The sequence below is a fragment of the Agelaius tricolor genome, unplaced genomic scaffold (assembly GCF_023055355.1).
Source record: "Agelaius tricolor isolate 1412-34295 unplaced genomic scaffold, bAgeTri1.0.p SCAF_18, whole genome shotgun sequence".
Taxonomy (NCBI): domain Eukaryota; kingdom Metazoa; phylum Chordata; class Aves; order Passeriformes; family Icteridae; genus Agelaius; species Agelaius tricolor.
The window spans coordinates 10,188,718-10,212,655 of record NW_027269278.1 but is presented as its reverse complement, the minus strand read 5'-3'; the positions used below and the strand labels follow the sequence as shown (position 1 = coordinate 10,212,655).

Below are 23,938 nucleotides of genomic sequence, written 5' to 3'. Positions count from 1 at the left end.
TTCAGAGCATTACTGCAGGTGGCAGTCTGCTGGTAAAATTAAATCCCAAAGCAGGAAGCCCAGACAAGATAAAGTTGTATCACCATCTTCATTTCAGTTTTATACCAGCAAAATCAGTTGTCATTGTGGAATTGGGATTCAGTGTTTTTGTACTCATCCTGCCAAAAAAAGATTTAATATATGCACACCACTTTTCACCCTCTATTTCTGCAGTATCTTGGTAAACAAGGGAAATGTTTTCTTCCCCTCAGTCTTTAAAAAGAAGCTAACATAGAGTTCACCAAAGTTCTAAATGTACATTTTACTGCAGCAGTACTGAGTTACAAGAGATATCTGAGCAGCCTTCAATTCACTGAAAGGCTCTTGGTCAGCAGTTCAAGCTCAACACATTCAGGCACGATGAGTTGGTTCAAAATGTTATGGTTGGCCACAGTGGGAAAAAAACCCCCAACCACCCCCAACAGTCAGCAGATTGCTGAGGTCTCACAGAAATACTTCAGTTGGCAGTACAAAAAAGAGTTACATAAGTACTATCAAAATGATACCATTTTGGCTAGCTGCATTCTACAAGAAAAAAGAACTATTTAAAATGAAGTTAGGAAATAATTTAAGTCTCTGCTTCTGAGAGCACAGCAGCTTTCAAGTTTCCAAAAAGCTACAGAAAAGTACTCTTGAAATGACAGGATCACCTTTGTGTGAGGAGGAATATGGACATGGAGAGGCATCAGCACGGGATAAATTAACCCTTGTAAACAAACACTTGAGACACAGAAGTACAGAGAAAGGAAATCAGAAGAATATGTGGGGTTTTTGTTTTGTTTATTGAAATATGAGCAGCAGTATGCAAAAAATATCTTTAAAAACATAACATAGCAAAACCTAGTAATTTTAAAATTAACAAAATAAAAAGATGTTTAGAGTTAAATGAAAAAACCTCATTGCTAGAACTGTGTTTTCTACAATGTAAACAAAAGCATAAAGGTTATGCTTGCAACAAACACAGAAGCAGGTTTATGGAGCAGCACAAGAAAGCAACATTATATTGTAATCTGATGGTTTGGTCTATTGATTTGAATTCAGAATGGGAAACCCTCCTCAACAGAAACTTCACAACTCCAGAAGAAAGTTAGTCACATGTTTGTCATTTGAAGCAAAACATTTAGAAAATGGTTTGGTTTTGTTTTTGGTTTTTGTTTGTTTCTTTGCCTTTCCAGAAACCATCACCAGCACTTTGAGCAAGTAAAACAGCATCCTGAAAAAGTTACTATTTCAGACTAGTGAAGAAGCCTGACACATTTCAATGTCCTCTAGAGTCAGACTGCAAGAATCCAAGTTAATCTTACACCCAAGAATTGACAACTTTCACATTTTAATACTGTGGGGGAAAAAAAAATCATTGCTTCAAGCAAAACTAAAATAATTCCAACATTTTAAACAATTCTATCCTGAATTGTAACACCTGGGCTGTTTCATCATTCTTTTGCCTGTTGGGCTGTTCTGTCAGATGTGTCCCTCACTGGTCAGTCATGCTAGGTGGTTTTATTTTGGTCCTGTAGATTCTATAGCCCAGTGTCAGCCCTTCATGCCTGATGCAGTTAATGAGAGTGACACACAGGCACTGCCTGGCTGCCAGCAAGGCCCAGGTGTGTGAGGAGGCACAGCCAAGCTGCTGCCTTATCTCAGGGACTGTAAAAGCACTGCCAGGAAAGCCTCCAGGGTAAGCCTGCTCCAGGCTCTCTGCTGGTATTGCCAAAGCTGTCAACCAGTGCTGGGGCTGGTGCAAAGCAGAAAAAGGCCCAGAAAGAAGAAAACACACTACAAGAGCCAAATGAGGTTTTACTGAGGAGCAACATTCAGTCTGAGCTGGGCTACACTGGAAAGGCTCCATCTGCCACTACCACACCACTGGCTGAGTCCATCTCCCCATCCCTCTCTCTAGGCCAGGGGTGATTTCTGCACAGTGTGCTCTACCAGGAGCAGCACTCCCTGCTCTGGTGACACTTTACACACTGTTGGCACCAAACAACTTTCTATCCAGTCTATCCATGCACCCAGATCTGAATATTGTATCAGCAGCATAGATGAACAAAACAGGATTAGCAACATCATGAACCAGTAGCACACAAAATCTGCTAACCAGAAAGCTCCCAAAAAGCCCTACCAGGAAGGACAGAGATGTAGGATGCAGACAAACCTGACTGGGTTTGCTCCTGCAAGCCTGCCCTGCCAAAACCAGCAGTCACAAGGATATCCCAGCACTGCAGCTACTGCAGTTCCAGAATATGTACAAAGCAGAAAAATGCCAGAGCACTTCAGTACTTAATGACAGCATCAGAAGTGGGTTAACTGGATATTATTGCAGAAATTATGGTTCAGTGCATGGGTAGCCAATCTAACCACAATACTAGCACTAAACACCAGCTCTGGCTCACAGCACCCACTGCAGCACCCATTCTTGAGTCATTCAGTCAGCCACATATAAGCATACAAGTGAACAGAGAGAAGCCAGGTGAAAAACATTTTGGATAAAGTAAAATCTTGTACCTACAACTGCAATCTTTCCTTAATTCAATGTGCCATGTCATTTATTACATAAGCTAGTCAAGAAATATAATATTCTGTAGTGTTAAATATACATATTCAGCAACTTGACAAATGTCAGGCCCCAAGAAGAAAATAGAAGCAGGATCCTGTGGCCAACTGACTTGGCATCTTATTCAATCAAAAGAACTGTCTGTGGGTTGCAGCTCCAAAGAATGAAAGGGAAGAAACCAAAGCTAAGTGGCAGATAAATGTTACTCCCCTTCTCCTGAAGATGCACTCATCTGTTTTCAAACATACTTGAGAAACTGTTTAAAAAAAACAAAACAAAACACAAAAAACCAAAACAGTAATACAGAAATTCCTGTACAAGAGAACATTAGGGTTCTGCAGAAGTGTTACATTTTATTCCTTTAAGGCAATTCATAAAAAACATTTTAATGACACGTAAACAATTCTTATCCTCTAAGATCATTTGTTACTTAGGTACCATACGATGCACGATTTCCACACTTGAGGAGAAACTGTCATTCAACAGAAGACACAAGAACTTGTTTAAAAAATAATTTTCTCAGGATTGCAGTAATTAACTGCAACACATTTTTTAATAAGTATTTGCATAATAGTTTTCAGTCTCTCCCCCAAACACTGAACCCTTTTCTGAAAAGGTGTTCAGGAAAGAGAAAAAGCAAGGTGAGTTTAAAAAATATAATAGGGTCTTTCTGCATGCAAAATTTTGTATATAATTCACTTCTAATTTTCTTAACATGTTTCTCTCAGCCTCTTTTTTATGATATAAAGGACAGAAATATGTCTATGTTATGTAACTGATTTTAGTGTTCAGTACAGTGTTTAAATTCTCTACTTTGCCAAGTGCAAACATGGTTAAGTTCAACCAAGCCAAGTGCAAGGTCCTACACCTGGGTCCCAGCAATCCCAGACACACCCACAGGCTGGGCACAGGAGTGACTGAGAGCAGAGAATGACTGGGGGGGTGATGGCTGATGAAAAGCTCACCCTGACCTGGCACTGAGCACTCACAGCCCAGAAAACCAACAGAGTCCTGGGCTGCATCCCAAGGAACATGGGCAGCAGGGGGAGGGAGGGAAGGCACTGCCCCCTCTGCTGTGCCCTGGTCAGACCCCACCTGCAGTGCTGAGCACAGCTCTGGGCCCCCAGTGTAAGAAGGACATGGAACTGCTGCAGCAAGTCCTGAGGTCACAATTCTGGTAAGGGGACTGGAGCACCTCCCCTGCAAAGAGAGGCTGACAAAGTTGAGGCTGTTCAGCCCGGAGAAGGAAGGTTGAGTGGAGACCTCATGGGAACCTTCCAGCATCTGAAGGGGCTACAGGGAAGCTGGAGACGGACTCTTTGTCTAGAACTGTAGTGACAGGACAAGGAGTAACAGGTCCAAACTGAAAGAGGGCAAATTTAGCTTAGACATACAGAAGAAATTCTTTACTGAGGCTGGTAAGGCACTGGCACAGGTTGCCCAGAGAGGCTGTGAATGCCCCCAACCCTGGCAGTGTTCAAAGCCAGGTTGGAGAAAGGCTGGAGCAGCCTGGTCTGGTGGGAGGTGTCCCTGCCCATGGAAAAGGGGGTTGGGACAGGGAGATCTTTAAGGTCCCCTCCAACCCTTAACATTCTGTGATTCTTTAGATGTGAGAGAGAAATTCCATTGTCATATTAACACAGTCCTTCAATCCCATAAAGATGCCAACCACAGCTACAAGTCTTCTGACTGAAGCCCTGCCATCAGGGACAGGATCAAGAGCACAGTTTTATGCAGGCTACAAAGAAGTGATTACTTTTGGTCATTACCAAGAGGTCTGAATTAAATTACATGATCTGGAAGTAAAAGCTTCTGCATTCAGTTACTCATTTGCTAAGCCACTCACAGTCTTCAAAGAGACTCAAACTCATACTTGAAAGTGAATTAAATACAGTGTAATCACTAATACTGCATAATGTCTACTGAGAGACTAAAAAGGCCTAACACAGATCAATTCCAGACTGGTAAAATAAAGAGCTAGAACACCAAAAAGAAAACAAAAAACTTATTCCTTCCAAAAAGTAGTAAGCACTGCCATTTACAAATAGTAGTGTTTATGTTAAAATAGAGAAAGGTACCTAAAAAGAAATAGCCTTGGCAACCAAATCCAAACGGCATGAGTGTAAATCAAAGCAAAACAAGAATCACTACTCCAGAACCGTGCAGGATGTTTACCTTGGATCAATTACTACTTTAAATGGTGGTTAAAAGAGATATTACAAAACCAAAGTGGGAAAAGGCTAAGAACTGCTATTCTGCATTAATATACAATGTGTTTATGACAGCATTTTCCAATAGAAAATACAAGTGTTTTTACACCACTCCAATATTTGTAAAAAGTATATTTCATGTGTACATTTAAAAAAATCACATTGTTCAATCTGAGGCAAATTAGCCATAATAAAGTCTAATTTTGCTTATGACAGATGTCAAGATGTTAAAACACTAAGCTAAAAATACAGCTTGCAAGCTGGAGCTGCACATGTTCAAACAGTTTCATTAAAACACATTAAAAAAATCCCAAATTATGATATGTATTTATTTTCTGAAGTCAGTCTTCATTAATTCTTGTCCCTACAGGACAAAAAGGTTTTCCAGTTAAGACATTTGTCTGTTTAAGTTTTAAGGGGAAGAAGGGGAAAAGTGTTCTGAATTTTTCAATAGACTATTTTTTCCCTTAGGGCTCAACTGTCACTTAAGCATCACAAGAACAATTTGAAATGTAAAACTGATTAGCTATACACAATGGAATTGGTCACAAAGGGATCTAAAAAAAAAAAGTTAAATCATAAGATCCATTCTCCATATAGCTCACAGTATCCACTGGAAGTTTCTCTAAAATTAGAATAAGTTCACTAAAAATAAGGCTGAAGGTGGAATTGCAGCACTATGAAACAGATGAGATGGGATTAAGAGGAGAACCCATTTGTGTAAGTACTTTATCCAGCCACTGGAGGGGCCCATGAAGATGAATTTCTATCCAGCACGGGGTGCTCGTGACATCCTGCCGGTGATATTCAGCTCCCCAGCCCTAGAAAATGAACAAAAGGGTACTGATCAATTTGAGGACATGATTGTCTTTTAAAATAACTACCAACAAGAAACAGGAAATCATGATCTCAAGGTATTTATCTGAAGGTAATTCCCAATCTATCCAGACTGATCTAAAGGAACAAACCCGAGGCTGGGAAGGAGCAGGAGGGAAGCTGCACCTGGAATCCTGAATCAAGTTATGCATGCTACAGCCTCCTGTGGAGCTCCTGAGGATGACTCCTGGCCATGGCCACATCTCTCTTCTCTTTCAACCTCCTGTCCCTCTCCTCCACACTCTCAAACTGAGCAGTATTTGACATAACTGACAAAAGCAGTGAGACATCTTTGGGACAAGATGCAAACAGAACACCTGGAAAGCCCAAGTTTGGACTCCACACTAAACCTGAGACAGACAACATCTTGATTAAATAATACTCAGGAAACACTCCTGTGAGAGTAACAGCACACCTTGACTTCAGGAACTGAAACCATGTCCTTTTTCCATATCCAGGGATTTTTTTAAACTAATAATCCATTTGAAGAAGCTGAAGATTTTCTACAATAATTTTGCTCCTTTCTACTAACATTCTTTTAGTGGACTTGTTATTCACTTTACTGCTTGAAATTTAGACCATGAACTTAAATCTCCTTTAACAAAATTACAGCAACCATAATGAATAAATTCCTGTCCTGAATACTAAAGTAACTGAATACACAGCCAACATTCAATATAAAATCTGTGCTTTTCCTTTCTTGCATTGATTGCCTTCCCCCTCAGTTAATCACTTTAAATATATTTATAATTGAAAAGAACCACATCAGGCCAGAACAGCTTTGCTGCAGTGCTAATGGAATTACTGCTAAATACCCAACCCCACAATAAACTTAAATACCCTCAGAATAATTTACCTTTACAAAACTCATTCGAATGGTGCACATTTTGGTGAGCTCATATACTGCTTCAAATCCATGATTGACAGACTGAGCTAAAAGCTGAGCAAACTCCTGATTGTTAAAAATCTTCAGGCTGCATCCACTGGGAATCTTGCATACAGTTGTTGGATGAAAGCCATGGTGGTAGTTGCAGTTCCTGCTCTGTACAAATATGCTGCTATCACTTAAACACTCAGCATAGACTTCTCCACCAACATAGTAGAGATGAACTCCTTGAAAACAAAGATAAGAACATTTCAAATTACTTTGTTGTCTCTGATTTCGAGGTAGTTATCTTAAATTCTATTTTATTGGGGGAAAAAAAGAGTAAGTTTCTGCCTGAGGAGGTTTTCAGGAAAGCTTTTGCTTGCATTATAACACACCCTCATTTCAACACAGCAGTGTCATGGTACACCAGCCACTAGATGTCCTTCTCTGATCAATTACAGAATAGAATGAAAAAATTACTGCCACATTTCAATTGTTATTTCAAGCTATTTTTCTAGAGAATTTATGTGAATTTATTATTAAAACCCCAGTTTTATACACCTGGCAGCTTCTACCTATGCCAAGTAGAACAGAAATAGGTGTGTCCTGGGAGAAGGGTCAGTGATGGGACATGAATGAGAAAGAATATCCACAGTCTGCTCAGATTTTCAGCACATTTTATCAAGCTGAAGGACAGGTAAGTCCAACTAGCTGCTCCACTTAATTACCATCAGGGTTTACAAACCTTAACATCAACACAGCCCCCAGATTAATCACATCTGTCTGCATTCAGCTAGGCACATGTTTTGAAGTCTATACAACATTATTATTGACTAAAAATTAATATACAAAAGCTGCCCATCCCTTCAGCACCCAAACTCATCTGCTGCCTGCTGCTTCACTGAGAATCTGCCTTCCCTCCCCTATGCCAGTTTTACATGCTTGGGATCCAGCTCTGTTTAAGTCATCCCTGCAATACCCTGAGAATCCACTAAGGACCATCCTGTGATGTGCCAGAGGAGGCTGCAGCAAGTCAACAGATGCAAGTTAATCCATCAGACAGCAGCCACTGCTGTGAACAGTGCTAGAGCCACTTGGGACTAAGGTAGGATGGAGGTTGCAGAGGAACTGTTGGCTTCAACAACTACAAGCAGCTGTCACAATCTGGGGTGGGCAAGACTGCATTTTCACAACACAACCCTATTTATTTAAAAAGACAGTGACCACCACTTGCCAGCTACAGTAAAAAACCTTAGCACACAGGATTGACTAGCTCTAAGGAGGCAAAACCTCAAGACCTTTCAAGCAAAAACCTTAAATAAACAGTATTTTATCTCTAAATAACCTTAATTGTTGTCAGAAGAGTCACCATAAAGCAAAGTTTAAGTTCAATAATTACTATTAGAGATGCAGCCATTTTAAAGCTCATTACTATTCTACAATGATGATGGGTCCTGGTTACACTTCTGACCTTAGGCAGATGCACAAGATTTCTCTGCCAATACCACTAAAAGGGGTGAGCCAAAACAAAAGAGCCTCACAAACCACCCACGCCCCACAAATCACTTGCTCTCCTTTATAATATTATTTTATTTATAAATTTTTTTTGGACAACTGCAACACAGGCCAAGTTTCCAACAGACACAAATAGAACTTCTAGTCTCCAAATTATCTGCAAAATTTTGTCATATTTATAGTTATTTCTAATTAAAAGATTGTTATGGGAAAGGGTGAACTTTCATCAATCAAAACTCAAGACCATCTTTACCAAATGCTCTTAGGTGGTAAAAAGGCTTCTAAACATGTGCAAGAGAAAGAGGGTTCTCTTCTCAGGACTGAGTTAATCACAAAAAAAAAAATTCAGAAAAAGTGTTCTACAATTTAAGATAATCCAGGCACATTCCATCCAAGATGAAAACTGTGCATCTCTATGTACTATCAGCCAAAACAGTAAAGGAAAACTAGAAGATCTTGCAAAACCTGCTGTCTCCAGGAATCCCTCCCACACACATCCACGCCCCATGGATTCACTCAGACAAATGAGCCCTTGCAGTTTTGCATTAGCACTTCAAAGTCCTGCTGCCAACTCACCAAGATATTTGAACATACTGTAGACAGAAGGTAATACCTTACAACAACAAAACAAAACAAAAAAAAATCTCTGACATACTGCAAAGGTGTATGCAGGCAGAATTTAAGAAGCAGATATAATGTGGAGTATCATGGTATATCCTGTAATGTTTCTTGGTGCTGAAACACAGATCACTACATTTACCCTAACAAGCAAGCCCCCATGGCAATCTATTTTGGTAAGGCAGGGGGAATATTTAGTCTTTTTAATTAGTGACAAAGAAAAATGCAGGCAATTCCTGACTAATTAGAATCAAACCATACCCAACTAAGTTGTTTTCTGATACTGGAGAGGTAGATAATGTATCACATCTCAGATTACCTCCAGCATTCTCATCTGAGAATTATCACTGCTGCAGTGTAGAGAAATAAAACCAAAGACTTGGTTCATAAGACAACTCAGTTTTACCTCTGTCATAAGACAAACTCAATTTTACCTTTGCCGTAAGACAAACCCAGTTTTACCTCTGTCATAAGACAAACCCAGTTTTACCTCTGTCATAAGACAAACTCAGCTTTATCTTTGCCATAAGACAAACCCAGCTTTACCCTTGCCATAAGACAAACCCAGCTTTACCCTTGCCATAAGACAAACCCAGCTTTCCCCTTGCCATAAGACAAACCCAGCTTTACCCTTGCCATAAGACAAACCCAGCTTTACCCTTGCCATAAGACAAACCCAGTTTTACCTCTGTCATAAGACAAACCCAGCTTTACCCTTGCCATAAGACAAACCCAGCTTTCCCCTTGCCATAAGACAAACCCAGCTTTACCCTTGCCATAAGACAAACCCAGCTTTCCCCTTGCCATAAGACAAACCCAGCTTTACCTTTGCCAATGTGCCGCCGAGTGTTCTCGATCGTTGAGTTGCGATTCACGTTGGAGAGCAAGCCTAGGCAGAACCTGTTCTTGTTATTGGAGGGATCTGTGAAGCCATCTACTAAGACACTTGTGGAAGATGCATGGAAAGCCTCCCCAACACGGTTATTTAACTCATAATACACAATGGAACACCAGTGTTTGGGTTCTTCATAGGCAACAGGCTGAACATCTGAAAAGCAAATGGAAGGAACAGTTTAGGAAAGAGTTAAAACACAAAAGCTACAAGTGTCAAGCAGACCTTCCAAAACACCAAGCTAAGTAAAATCAGAGTAAACAACTATGATGGGCAAGAAGTGTCCTGATTATAACCTTAAAGATTTTGACCTTTGTGCATTTTAGCTGGCCAGTTGATTTGATGATTGTTTTCCAATTTTAAGCCTGATATTAAAAACAACCTTACACACACACACAGAGAACAGACTATGTGATAGCAGGTAAAACATAAACCTTCTGCCCACTTTTAAAAAATCTGTTATAACTGGTATTTTGGGACTCTATTTTCAGAGCCTTTATGCAAATGTTATTCCAGCAACAGACAAAGGTAGCAGAAAAAGAATGAAAAAAAATTCAACTCACTGTAAGCAACATTATGCACCTGAGGCTTTGAAAGGAAAAGATGAAAATAAAAATAAGCAAGGTAAGTTTTATTTCTCAATTACGTCTCTTACAGCCAGAGTAAGGGGCTAGGAGGACTGCTTCCACCTACCAGCAAGATTTACTGGATTTGAAGTTATTCATTCAGTTTGGTCATGAGTTGCAAGACACCAAACTATGTAATTTTACACCAGACTATACAACTTACCTCTGGTAGAAATATTTGGCATGATCTGAGGGATCATTGTATTGCTTGTGTCCATAGACTGTGAATTATCCTGCCCCATTTGTTCATCAGGGGGCATATATGCAGGAGGTGGAGTATCAGCTACAAACATGAAAAAAATAAGAATAAATTTCAACAATTTAGAGTATTTATTTATACATTCTACAGTTGTAAACATACAAAAATATTACCAAACAAGATGTTAAAAAATTTGGCCTCATTTTCAAAGAAATCTGAACACAGCCAGCTGTCTTTACAGTAAACTCCTGCAATAGCTGAAATTTTACCTATGGAACCAATAACAAGATTGGAAACTTGAAAAAAAATAAGAGATGCACTTTTTTCTTTCTGCATTTTTTTTCCTTTAATACCTGCACTCCTGCATTTGGGATGGATGACTCTGCTTCCCCCTTTTTGTCACACAAACAAAAGCTTTCTTGCCTACCCTCTTCTCAGTGTTCAAAAACAAAGCAGTAGAAGAAGTAACTATTTGCTTAGTATAACAAAGGCCTAGAAGAGTTTGGGGGATTTGCTGCTCCTGCAGGCTGAGCTCATTACAGAGGTGTGGATCTGTTTTCTTCCAACAGCACAGCACTGAGTGTGGCAACACCCCACTGTGCCCCATAAATGCATCCACCCCAGTACTTGGCCAACACAGATGCTCTCTGACTGGGACACTTCTGGGGAACTGAGCAACCAGATTACAAAGATTAGGCCACTGAGCTAATGGAAAAATAAAATCTCTATTAAATTCCTGGCTTTATACACCACACCAATAATCACACAGAATCAGTAAGACTTCTTTCCTTTGTCTCTATGAATTGTTTTTTCAGTGTTTTCCAACTCGGTTAAACAGAATCAGTTTAATCCAACTTGTTCCCAACAAAAATGGTTCTTTTTTCCAGTTAAACACCATATTTTAAATTATTTTATTCAGTGAAAGACATCAGTAAACTTCCTGTTTGGCATCCTGCTTTTGGTTTCTTTTCATTGCTATTTCTTCTTCTGAAGTATGGATTAGTTACTTCACTACTTCTGTAGTGAAGCTGTGCAAAAAAACTCACCAGTATTACATCCATGACAAAAAACAGTTGGAAAAATAAAACTGTAACAATTAACTCTGACCAGTGTCAAAACTAGGAATAAAATCCCATAAAATGCAAAAGAAAAAGCCATTTATGGCAAACACCACGAATTCCTGAGGTCACGGGTCACAACAACATGTGACATTTCAATGATTTTTATTGAACTGCCATTCAGGCTGTACTCACCTGGCAGCTGAAAGGGACTGGATGGCCCAGAGCTGGCTGGGGAGCTTGGGTAAGTGCTGCTGGCTGGAGAAGGGGGGTAGGGGCTGTTTGGTGAGATGGAGAATGGAGTGCTGTTGGGCTGCTGGAAGGAGTCCGGAAACGTCGCGTTGTGAGGCATGTGCGGCTCGTTGTGGCTCAGGTTCCTGAACTGAACTAGCAGGCTGTGCTGGGGGTTGAATTCACTATGTCTAGGCACTAACACTGGAGGTAGAACTGCAAAAAACAAACAAATCCCAAATGCATTTAGGTTAAAACCTGAGATATAAGGTAAGAGATACCAATAATGTGCTATTCTGCTCATCGTGATAATTTCAACTCTGGAAATTATTATTTCTGGGGTGGAAAGAGGAGCAGGGGATGAATGTGGCATGCCTCTACCCCATCCTCTCCTGCATTTTTTACATCATTCTTAATGAAAGGTTCAAACTTTACTCTTGCAAGAATCACAAAAACACACACATATTTCACAGCACCAGAAGGTGACCTTTTTCTAAAATATAATAAACTAAACCAGGCTACATGTGGCACATACTGAAACACTGATGCAGAAGCGCAAAACTTACATCTGCACACGTTAGCAAATCAGAGAAAATGAGAATACAGTCTCTATTACTACAGTCAAACTCTACAGTTACATATTGTCCTTTCCACTGAAGAGAAACAAAATCTGTACTGCCATATATTTTAGCTTCAGCACTGCTGGAGTTTGGAATTCCAGTGCTGCAGCAGTGCACTTGAGCACTACAGTCAATGCAGCAGAGTTACAACCACTCTGGGGAGCAAGGGAAGTAACTTCCCACCACACTGTCCAGAGCAACATTCTTCATCTCTCCCACTGCAATCCCAATCCTCCTCACCTTTCCCACAGCACATTTTAAAAGCAGGCTCCTCACCTGACACACATCTGACACATACCTCCCTCTAACTGATCACATCTCCTGCTTCTATTCATCTCTGCTGTCTCCTAGCTGGAAGTCATGTGGGGAACTCTACCACCCTAGAATTTTATTAATTTTATTTTTCATCTTTTCAGTTCATGTCACACACTGATTAAATAGCAAGCCCCTGAAAGGCAGCCACCAACATCCTTCCAAGGCCTGAGATTGAAACAAGTTTCTCAAAGAAAGTGAATCTGAAAGCACACATCACTGCTTTCTATTTCACAACAAAGGAGAAGATTGCTACTAACTTTAAGGGCAGCAGGCTAAAGAAGTCTGTGGGTTAAAGGTGACTAATCCCAAAGAAAACAGCTCGGACCATTAGTACAGAATGGACCACACACCTCCCCAAAACCCCACCAGTAATGTACCCTTTGAACATTCCTCTCCCAAACTGCCTCACACACCACTTTCAGTTGGTTGTACAGTACCAGAGGAGGAGGAGGATGGAGTGAATAGTTAAGTGGTTACTAAAGATTCTGTTCAGTTTTTCCGACAGTAACTTTCAAACATACCTGGGCTCTCCACCCTCTTGTAGTGGTATGGATTAATGCAGACTTCCTTTTGTTTGGATCCAAAAGGAAATTCACAAATATCCAAGGGCTTCAGCTCGTGGTGGCTCTGCAGATCCGGCCAGCGCCACACACGGCAGTAGATGACGTGGGGAAGGCCCTTCCTGTGAGAAACCTGCAGCCGTCCGTCCAAGGAGCGGGGGATAGTAACGCACTTGCTGGGCTGCCCTGGGCTGCTCAAGGCTTTCTCCAGTTCTTCCATAGCACCCTTTTTCTTTTTCAGCTTTTTCACCAAAGCATCAACAGCTTTTTCTGCCCATTTTTCCTCTTCATCTCCTTGTTTCCAGCCCAACAGACGCTTTACAGCTGGGCTAGTAAAGGAGAACAAACTGGCCATTGACGTCATTTGACACAAGTCTTCAAAAAGTTTGTCGGGTTTTGTCTGTTGGGTTTTTTTGTTAATTAATTTGCTTTTTTCCAAATAAATGTCAGTGTACACCCAAAGCACTTATTGCAGCTGATGAGCCGTATTATTTCCTGGAGGGTGACAAATGAACATAGAGATGTCAGTGATGAAGCCTTCGCATCAAAAATGATGATGGATTCCTCCAATTTAGTTCTAGTAAAAAGATAATTGAACAAGGAATTAGTAAACAAATAAAGGCTGTGGTAAAACAAAAGGCATAGATGAGAAGACTTCCTCTTTCAACCCTAGCATTGCACCTGACTTTGTTTCAAAACCAAATCCCAGAAGTACTACGACCCCACTCCAAAAAAGTGATCAGTCCCCAAAGCTTGCACTACTGATTAGTGGGAATAGGGACCACCAAGGGATGATGGTCAGTAGAGACAGCACAACTCCCATTAACACTCCTTAAACTGATCACTTTCTCTCACAAGATAAGCTTGAGGAATATACTTTCAAACTAGCAATATAGCCCTGTCATGGTGCTGCACTAGAAAACTAAACTTGCTTTGAAGAAACAGGGAAGAGGCAGGCTGGAACCACCAGTTCCAAGGCCAATACTGCATGGAAATACTCAGCTTCTCAAATGGATCTTTATTTCCAAAAAGGAAAAAATCCTAAAGCATCTGCTTTTTCTTGGGCTCTAATTAGTTACCCCATGTTTTTGAGAATATGAAAAGAAATTAGGAAGAAACTGCAGACAAAGAACACATAGCACAATTAAAAGAAAACCCAATAAAAAGCACAAACCAAACCTTCTCCAGCCACCCAGAGAGGTGGTCAACCTTTTTTTAGCTGTAGCTAATTTTATGCTGCACTTCCTTATATCTTTTAAGAAGAGTATTTGAAGAGCTGGATATTTTTAGCCTTGGCAAAAAAAAAATTGTTTTCTTCTCCCCAGAAAAAAGAAGGGGGGAAAAGACGTGGTGGAGTAAGCATTAGAAATGTGACCTTTACTATAAAGTGCCTCGGAAAGGAGAAGAGCAGAACAACTGGCTCATGAATGGTGTTTTACCACTCACCAGTCCTAATGCAAATCCTCCCCCCAGCAATTTAAGGAGTACCGATGACAAGAGGAAATGATGGGCTGTGGCAAAGAACTGATAAGAACTTGTAAAATCCCTTGTGAATACTAAATAAGCAAGTATAGACAATGAGCAGCTGGCAAAAAGCAAGAGCAGAGCTAAGAGAAAGGATGTCAATAACAAAAGATGCTTCCTCTCTTGCTACAGAGACTGCCAAACAACATTGTCTCTCCACTTTTGATAAACCACGGTGAATTAGAACACCTACCCCAGCCCAAGACACCAAATCTGCACATAAGAGAAAAAGGGGGTGGGGGGGAGCAAAATGTTAAATATCTCTATGCTGGTTCTCTTAGATTGCTACATTTAATCACAAAGATCTCTTTTCCTCCCATCTTTGATAAACTAAAAGTCACCTGATAAGGCTTTTCAAGTGTCTGGGCACATTTACAGGCTCACTCAGGCACTTGGACAGATCCTTCTATGTAACAAAGCCATGTGCTAAGCACCAGCAGCCAAAGCTACAGCAAACATCCCTAGGCAAGGCATTTATGTCCCAAGTGTAACCATCCTATATTTTCTATCATGGAGTTAGAGGGTGAGGAAAGCAGGGAACAATCCCAAGGACACCTGGTGTTCCTTTACAGGAAAAAAATCAATTTATTTCATGCAGTAGCTTAATCCCATTGGTAGTTGTTTGATTATTCAACTTTGTTTCAGTAATATGGAAAAAAAATCGGAAAAGCAAAACAAACAGAAAAACTGTTTGAAGGTCTTTTTCTTCCTAGAGCTCTCATAAAAAAAAACAAAATGGAAAAAAAAAAAAAAAAAGAGAATAGAAGTCTCCCACTGCTTCAGTAACTCCCTAGAAGAAGGTATTGAGAAAAAAACTAAAGGAAAAAACTCAAATAATTACATATCACCTGTTTTCTTCAGAAATATCACCATGTCTGCACTTTCAGACTAATTTAGATCCCTTGGACTATTACACATGAGAATCTTTGCACCCTTCAAAGTAACAGGAAATACATAAAGGGAAATAAACTTGGCCAGGAACTCAGACTGAATTTTTTCTTTTACTGAGGATAAAAGTTTACTGTTTCAAAAAGTAAAAGCTGTTTATAGTTGCAACTAACTTACTTTCAAGCCTTGCATACATTCAATAGCTGCAAGATCAGCAACTGCTCACACCCCTAGAAAAGGAAATGAACCCACCTAGAATCTCAGACCAGAGACAATTAAAATGTTCTATTTTTGCTTTCAGCTATGCTTTCAAAGAATCTTATGCATCATCAAGGCAGAAGATGCACTGGAAATTCCTCTAGTTAAGTTGAGCTCAAAGGAGATCTTAACAAACATCCCCTGATCCATCCCATTACAGGAGCCCCATCTGTATTAAGAAACCAAATGTAAAGATCTACAATTCTATGCTACGATCATGTAAAATTTTATTTTGTTTTTCATTATTTTGAACATAATGGATCAAGTAGAAAAGATACTTTATTTATTTTCTACAATTTCAACATCATTTACCCACAAATACACTCGTGGAATAAACAAGCTCACTAAAAGGAAGGCAAGTTGGAACAGTTCTACTAAGATGATATTTTGCAGTAATTTGTATTTGTAGGGCAAGTGGCAAGGGAATTATGATAAATGACTGTCCTACAAACTATCATTTTAGAAATAATCTGTTCACAGTAAGTAACATAATTAACTCTAAAAACTTTACATTTGAGGGTTCACCAACAAAAGCAAAACCTGGTAAAACAAGTATTTCAGAACCATCAGAACAGATCACACTGTTCTGATCAACAGATTTGATCAAAACTGCTTCAACTTCTTCAAAAAAAGTTTCCGCATACATGCTTGTAACTGTAACCACTGAAAAATGGGACTGTTGAAGTCCTTAATATAATTCACTGTGACTCCATTCTGGCCACTTAGGAGGCTTTAAAGACTCTTCAGTAGAAGTGTATTTGAACCTGTTCAAGGAAATCAAGGCCAAGAAAGAAATTGCAACAAAATACGAATAGGCTTTGACAAGTAAAAAATGACACTGAATTTATCTCACTGCACACCTGCCCAAAGTTCATTCTGGATGGCAAAACACTGAAGGTTTACAGCTTTTGCCTTTCTTAAGAAAACAAGGCAGAGTTAAAAAGGTTCATGAATCATGAGCTGGCTTCATGAGCTATTTAAGGCCACAGAGCTGTAGGTTCAGGTATTTAAGTAGAAACCAAACATTTCCATGTAGAAATTGCAATTCATGCAGGATTTTTAGATTTCTGAATGTGTGGCACAAACCACATTTAGAACATTTACTTGCATTTGCTGTAATTTCAGCATCTAATTTGTGAAAGGTTTCTAAGTAATCCTGACATCTGCCAGGAACAGCTTCCCCAGATCATCTGTACTTACAATCAATTTCTTCTGAGGCTTAAAAGCCCAAGTTATGAGCAGTGATTGCAGTACCACAGAGCATCACTGAGCTTTGAATACAGAAACAAATGCTTTAAAAAGTCACATTTTCATTCAATGGTGCACAAATTACTCTTATTGCTGCACCTCTAGACACAGCTGGTAACAACTTTCATGGGGAAAAAAAGCTTCCTTAAGAGGCAGAGGGTCTATTATGCATTACCTTCTTTTATTAAGTAACTTTTCAGCCAAGCTACAAGAGAACATCAACAGAAAACCACAGTGTTACATTAAAAAAGCTACAAACACTCTTTTAGGAGTGAGTGTAATGAATTACATGGAGTAGCATGAGGGGGCTTTTAAAGGGCAAGTATAAAAGGAAGTAATCGTTGTATCAAAATTAGACTTTGGGGCATGCATTATTTATACTTTAAAAGTTCTTGTTAATGACTACAGCAAATGGAAGGAAACTAGTTGGGTGAACAGATCCATTGTTTGAAGCCCCTCATTAATACTTCAGCCAGATCTAAACAAAGTTGGCCAACAACAGAACCTATATTTCATTTAAGCAGTGGGAGAACTCTACCACCTTCCATCTGCCATCACAAATACCGAGCAACTCGACTTCCCTTCATCAATTCTTGTGAAATTTCCTTAGCCTTACTCCATTAAACTGGCAAGTTCAGTAGGTCCATTTGATGCCATACCAAGGAATCTCCTTCTGGCTAAAGGACCTGAGCAAGAGTCACTGCAGAACAGAAAATGTAACATTAAATATGGTGTACCTAGTTTCATGAGATGCATTTTGTATGTAATGTATTCTCCAATTGATTCCAAACCAATTTCCCACCTGCAAAATCTAGGTTTGAAGTACCATTAACCAAGCAAACCATCATCCCAAGCAACAGGGCAGTGAATGATGCTTTCACAAGCACAAGAATAAAATGGGTAAAACCATTTTAAAATGGGCAAAACCAATGACCCTCATCCCTTCCTATTGCCAGCACTAAGGCTGTGTTCACATGTACAAGGACTATTCTCTTCCCACTAATTTACTTGTTTGCAAATTCAGGAAGCCTCCTGTAGCATCAGACCCAATGTGAAACAAGGAACTTCACTGCTGATGATTAGAAGCTGTTTTGAGACTGAACTTCATACAATAAACAAAGCACCACTTATAAGCACAGCACAACTGGGAGTTCATTAGAGCTGCTGCAGATCTGCAGTTAAAGCTGTTCTGCAGTTAAAGCTGCTCTCAACTTTATTGCCCTTCAAACTCAGAAATGCTCAACTATTTTGACTCCATACACACATTAACATACATATTCATACAGAAAGCTCAGAAACTGAACTGCAGTAGTATATTATAGTGTGTTATGCTATATACACAGATCAATACTTTCTTTAAAACTACAACCTCACACATCATTTCACTTGGCTTTATTAAAATCCTTCTTTCCTTATAAATTTCCTGACAGGAACTGTGCAGGATTGTGCTTGGGTTTTATTATCATTTTCCCAAGCTTACATTGTAGCCTGGCACACAGTCCCATGCAATGGCACATTTATTAAGAGTTTTTTCTTGAAAACAAATACAGCAGAAATTTTAGTTCCACAGTTTCTCCATACACATCAAGCACAGAACAAATCCTAAGACAACACTGTGATTAAAAAACTTGTTCAATGAACTTGAAGGGCCTGCATCCTTCAAACCACTGCCACAGCCTCTCCATAGAAAAGATTTCTATTCAATCACCCTGTGCAACATCTCAGCCACAACGAATCCCACCAATGAAAAAAACTTATGGGGACAAGAGGCAAAAGAAGTTAAGTAAAAGATCAAAGAGATTTTATAAATCATATCAAAAAGGAACTTGTGGTATTTTCATGAGAACTGGCATCCTGCTGACCAAAATCTATGGTAAGTGCTTTTACCCTAGCACTAGATTTCTTGCTTCAAACATGCCTTGTAAGGAAATATCATCTAACTGATAATATATATAAACAAGAAGACAAAAAAACTATCTGGTATCTTCAAAACTTTTACTAACTGTGACTGCCCTGCAAACAGAAAAATCTACTGACAATTGCTGACAGGGCTGTCTCACACAATACTTTTGCTTTTAATTTCCACATCTGTACACCATCTAACATAGCTTAAAAAAAATGCTGAAGCATTTAACTCTGTCAGCTGAGAAGTATTTAACCAGCACTCTCTTATAAAAAACCTAACAAACTCTGAGGCCAAGCACAAGCAGCAAGTAATACAATGTACATGGAAGATGTAACTCAGATAGCAAAGTGATGCTTCTGCTTCTTCTTAAAGTTTCCTCAAAACTACCGTCAAAAAATAATACCAGTGATAATGATTTATACCACAAAAGAGGTCCAGGCCAAGAGAGCTCCACTGCATTTCCAAAGCATCCTCATTTCCATCTGATGCCAATAAAAGCTCAGAAAAATTATAATCAAAGAACAGTTTTGAATTTGTTCTGCATCATGGCAAAATTTGAGTTTAACTCTGATACAGGGGAAGGGAGAGGGAGGGAGAAAACACCAAAACTTGCTATGCCTAAAATAGTGTATTTCTTAAAGCATCCACATTTACAACAAAAAAATCCAATGCTCTCATGGCCCTGGTCTCTGCAGCTGCACTAATTACTGAGCAATTAGCCTATGCAGAAATACTCAAAACTGTAATTTCCATCTTAGAACCAAAACCTGTCTTCCTTAAGTGTTTTATCAGAACTGTACATTTTCTCACTTCTCTGTTTCAGCTAAGTGGCACTTTCCAGCAGAAGCATTATGCTGGAAAATGCCACCATCAACAGTAGACAGCCCTGAAACTGCCTCCTGTTTTTAAGGTTATTTAAGATCTACTCTAACCAAAGCAGATAACTACAACTTAGAATCCATTTCTTAATTAAAATTCCAGAGAAAAGCACTGCTACATTTCACTAAACATGAAAACAAAGGCCTATGCCTCCATTGGTAGGTTGGACATGGACAAGCAAGTGGATGATTAGGAATGACCTCAGTACTACACTTGGAAACAAAAATGGGAAAATAAAGGACATCTTGTGCTTTTCACAAACCCTAAAGTATGCTAAAAAATTAACAAGCTGGACAAAGCCTTCTAAAAATGTAAACGCTCATGTGCAAGACCTTCATTAAAGACCAAGATTCTAAATATATGAGTTGGCAGCAGAAAGTATAACCTGGAAAATGGGCCAGCCAAAAAGCTTTAAAAGAAGACAAAAAATAAAGATGTATATGTGTGTGTGTGTGTATACACTTCATTCCAACTGAATTGCATTAAGCCTGTGACAAGTTTACAAAAGCTACAGGATTGGAGGGAACACTGACAATAGTAACTCAACAAGGTTTTTTTTTCCCCCTTGCACAGAATGAATGAATGGCAGAGTATTCTAAATTTGTCAGTTTGTGACATCCACTGACCCAGAATTCAGAGACACTACTTCATAGTTGGTGTATCAGTAGCAGGGACTCTGACAAAGATCCTCTGTCAAGGATGACAGTGCTGGCAGGCACAACCTTGCTGGTAGGTCAGTGGGGATAGGACTTGGCAGGCAGCGTCCTGCACCACGCCAACCCACGCTGGTCAAGCGCGCCCCAGCCCAGCCAAACTCCTCTACGTGCTCACAGGAACAGGGCTAAAAAGGCTTCCAGAAAACAGGGCAGGAACTTGCACTGTGACTAATGATAACGGCAAAAGTGTTAAATTACTGCTCAGCTGGCTTTTAATGAGCTGCTTATCGTTAGCCATGAAGATATCTCAAGTGCACTCAGCTCACACAAGAATAAATCTTCTCATTCTGAACACGAGCTGCTTACCTGTTATTAAAAAAAAATCAGTAAAGATCTTTAAAGAAACAGTAACAGATTAAAATAAAATTCATCCCACCAAATCTAACAGAGACATTTGAAGAAACTTGTATTTTAATTAAAAAAACCCAAACAAACATGACTATAGCCAGCAAGGCCTTAACTGGAAGGAAGGGAAGACACAGGGACTTGCACAGAATTGCCACAGGGGTATTTCTGCAGGTATGTAATTCAGCCAAGAGCAATAAAAGAGTCCCTTGCACTTTCCTTAGACATCTATAAAGAAAATAGAGGACAGTTTTCTGCAATTAAATATGTCCTCCAAAGCATTAAAGATCTCAACATAATTTGCAAAGAACATTCAAATAAGCCCAAAAAGTTCCTTAATTAAGCATGAGCACTCCATCTTGGGAGACAGTTTTTTCCAGCTCAAATAATATTCTGTGATCATAAAAAACCTCTGCACAGATCACCAACTCCAGGTGCAAGATTAAAAATCTGACTTCCAACAAGTACAAAATAGTACAGGGTCAACAATTACAGTTGTTCCTTCAAGTTCCATTAGAGGTTAAAACTACAACCCTGAAAAAAAACCAAAAAAACCCACCCACACAGCTGTACACAGCAGCACACCCTGTTGTGATCTTTTGTCATCAATAGAAAGAAATGCAGAAGAAGCCTCTCTTCCTTCTTTTCCATTTGTCAGCCCCATCACCACTGTCCATCTGGGCTTCCACCTGGAAAGTCCTCTTCAGAAAAAGAGAAAATTCCTATCTCAAGTGTATGCCCTCCACATTTGAAAGGAAAAGAAAGATTTGAAAAAGGTAGGTATCCCAGTAAGCACATGGTTTCTTGGGGTTTTATTTTGCAGAAATAAGTGGCATTAGTCACTTAGCAGCAATTTCAAGGCCAAGTGAACAAAATTATAATATCAGAGGTAAGAGTAAACCACTATCAAACGGTAGGGATTAAGACATTAAATCCAACACAGACAGGGCACTCTCAAAAGTTACAACACACTAATTATGAAACATCTTCAATTAAGTTATTTGCTGCTTCTATTAACTTCCACTACCACTAGCTGCCAACTTCATAAAGCATTACAGGTTTTGATGAGCACAGGCACATGCCTGCAAGTGTTTGCACCTTTTTCTTTACTCCAGTCAAACTGTGATTCCTCAGAATACCAGGAAAATATTCTGAGCAGAACTTCTGTAACTGACACACGCAACAACTACGCTCCTTTCAGTTTTCATTCTTTTTAAAGCCACCCATGGAAGGCTAATTATCTGAAATTAACGAAGGAATGAAAACAGCATGAGATTTCATCTAAACCCATCATATACTGACAATCTAATTTCCCATGACAGACAAAACTTTGCTGATGCAAATTCTGACAGTTATTCCTTGGAGGTTTTGTTACAGCAGTGAGCCCAAGTGATTCACTGCATGGAATTTCTAAATCCCTACCTATTCTACCAAGAGACTCAACAACTATTATTGAACCTGTTCAATAATACATTAAACACTACTGCTGAATCAGTTCTTCCCTATCTCACTTTCCTGCGAAATATCACTCAATCACCTTAAGGTCACATTAGAAACCCCACAACTGGAACAAAGCACAGATTATTTGATTTCCAGTCTTGTGCTTTTAACCGCAAGAGCATATTTCCTCTATTAAATTTACAACCCGCAGAAGACAAAAATTGCCATTCTAAATCCCCGAAGCTGTGCATCTGTTGGCAGGCAGCTGTCAGGGCTACACGAGAGGAAGGCCAAGGTGGACAAGTGTGTAAGTGTGTGTGTGTGTGTGTATGTGTGTGTGTGTGAGCCCGCACATCGCCTCCCGCCTCTTCACCAGCGCCTGCAAATGTGTTTGTTGCTCTCCCCTCGCTCGCTCAGGCCTGACTCCAGTTAAGAGAGTCCTCGAATCCTCCCCAAAAAACAAAACACCCGAAAAAACCCAAACAACAAAAATAAGAGACAACCCTCTCGAGCCTCCGCGGAGCCCGGCGGTGTCCGCTCCTGTACCGGCACCACGCGTGTCCGCGCAGCCCCGCGGGCGGCCCCGCGCTCTCCTCTCCTTCTCGGGGCTGCTCCTTCCCCCGCAGGCCGCTCCCCGCGCCCTCCCGCCCCGGCGGGACCCCCGTGTTACCGCGGGCCCGCCCGAGGCCTCGGCCCCGTCTCCCTCCGCACCCTCACGGCCGCCCGGAACCCGACTCGCGGCGCCGCGACCCCGCGGCCCGCAACCTCCCTCCCTAACCATCCCGCCGCCCCGACCCACCCGGCGCGGAGCAGGCGGCCTCCCCGGGGCGGGTGTCCGTGAGGTGCCGGCTGGGCCGCGGCCGCCGCTGCTGCTGCAGCGAAACTTTGCCGGGGGAGGCGGCGGGACGGGAGCGGCGGCGGGGCCGGCGGGGCCAGCGCCGGGACCCGGATGTGCGTGGGGCGGGGCCGCGCGCGCGCCACGGCGGCGGCGGGAGGAAGCGGGAAAAGGGCCGGGCCCGGCCCGGGTGCCGTGTGGGAAGGGGCCCTGTGGGGAATTGGCCCCGCGCTGTGAAAGGGAGCGAAATAAACACAAATAATGAATTACTAAATAAGTGTGCGGGGTTCGGTGATCAGAAAGTAACGTCTCACATAACGGAGCAGTAGAAAAGGCCCCGAAGGTCCCGCTGCGATGGCGGGCACTGCTGGGGCCGAGGGTCGGCGCTCTCTCGCCGTACCGTGCGCTGCTGCCCTGGGAACCGGGGCTGTTCTCACAGAGCCCCCGGCTCACTTGGGCTGGAAAAGAGTTGGAGATCACTGAGCCCAACCTCTGACCAACACCGCCGTGCCAACCAGCCCATGGCACTGAGGGACACGCTCAGTCTTTCCTGAAACTCTTCAGGAACAGTGACTGCCACCTCCCTGGGCAGCTCCCTGCAATTTCTGAGCACCATTTCTGTGAAGAAATTCCTCCTGGTGTCCAACATAAACCTCCCCTGGTGCAGCTTAAGACTGTGCCCCCTTGTCTTGTCACTGCCCAGGAGCAGAGCCCGGCT

General features: G+C 40.9%; 1 protein-coding gene across 2 annotated transcripts; it reads right to left on the bottom strand.

Moving 5' to 3' along the window:
* Positions 1-800: 800 nt before the first annotated feature.
* SMAD5 (SMAD family member 5) lies at positions 801-23,335 on the bottom strand. 2 transcript variants are annotated; one of them, XM_071443254.1, is made up of 7 exons: positions 23,185-23,335; positions 13,143-13,758; positions 11,651-11,902; positions 10,362-10,481; positions 9,507-9,728; positions 6,536-6,792; positions 801-5,624 (listed from the first exon to the last, which is right to left on the bottom strand). In XM_071443254.1, exons 2-7 carry the CDS (start codon positions 13,543-13,545, stop codon positions 5,481-5,483), a joined length of 1,398 nt encoding a protein of 465 aa, XP_071299355.1. In that variant the 5' UTR covers positions 13,546-13,758; positions 23,185-23,335; the 3' UTR covers positions 801-5,480. The 2 variants fall into 2 exon arrangements, with proteins under 2 accessions (XP_071299355.1, XP_071299356.1); XM_071443255.1 differs by having other exon boundaries at positions 13,143-13,676.
* Between the last annotated feature and the right edge of the window lie 603 nt (positions 23,336-23,938).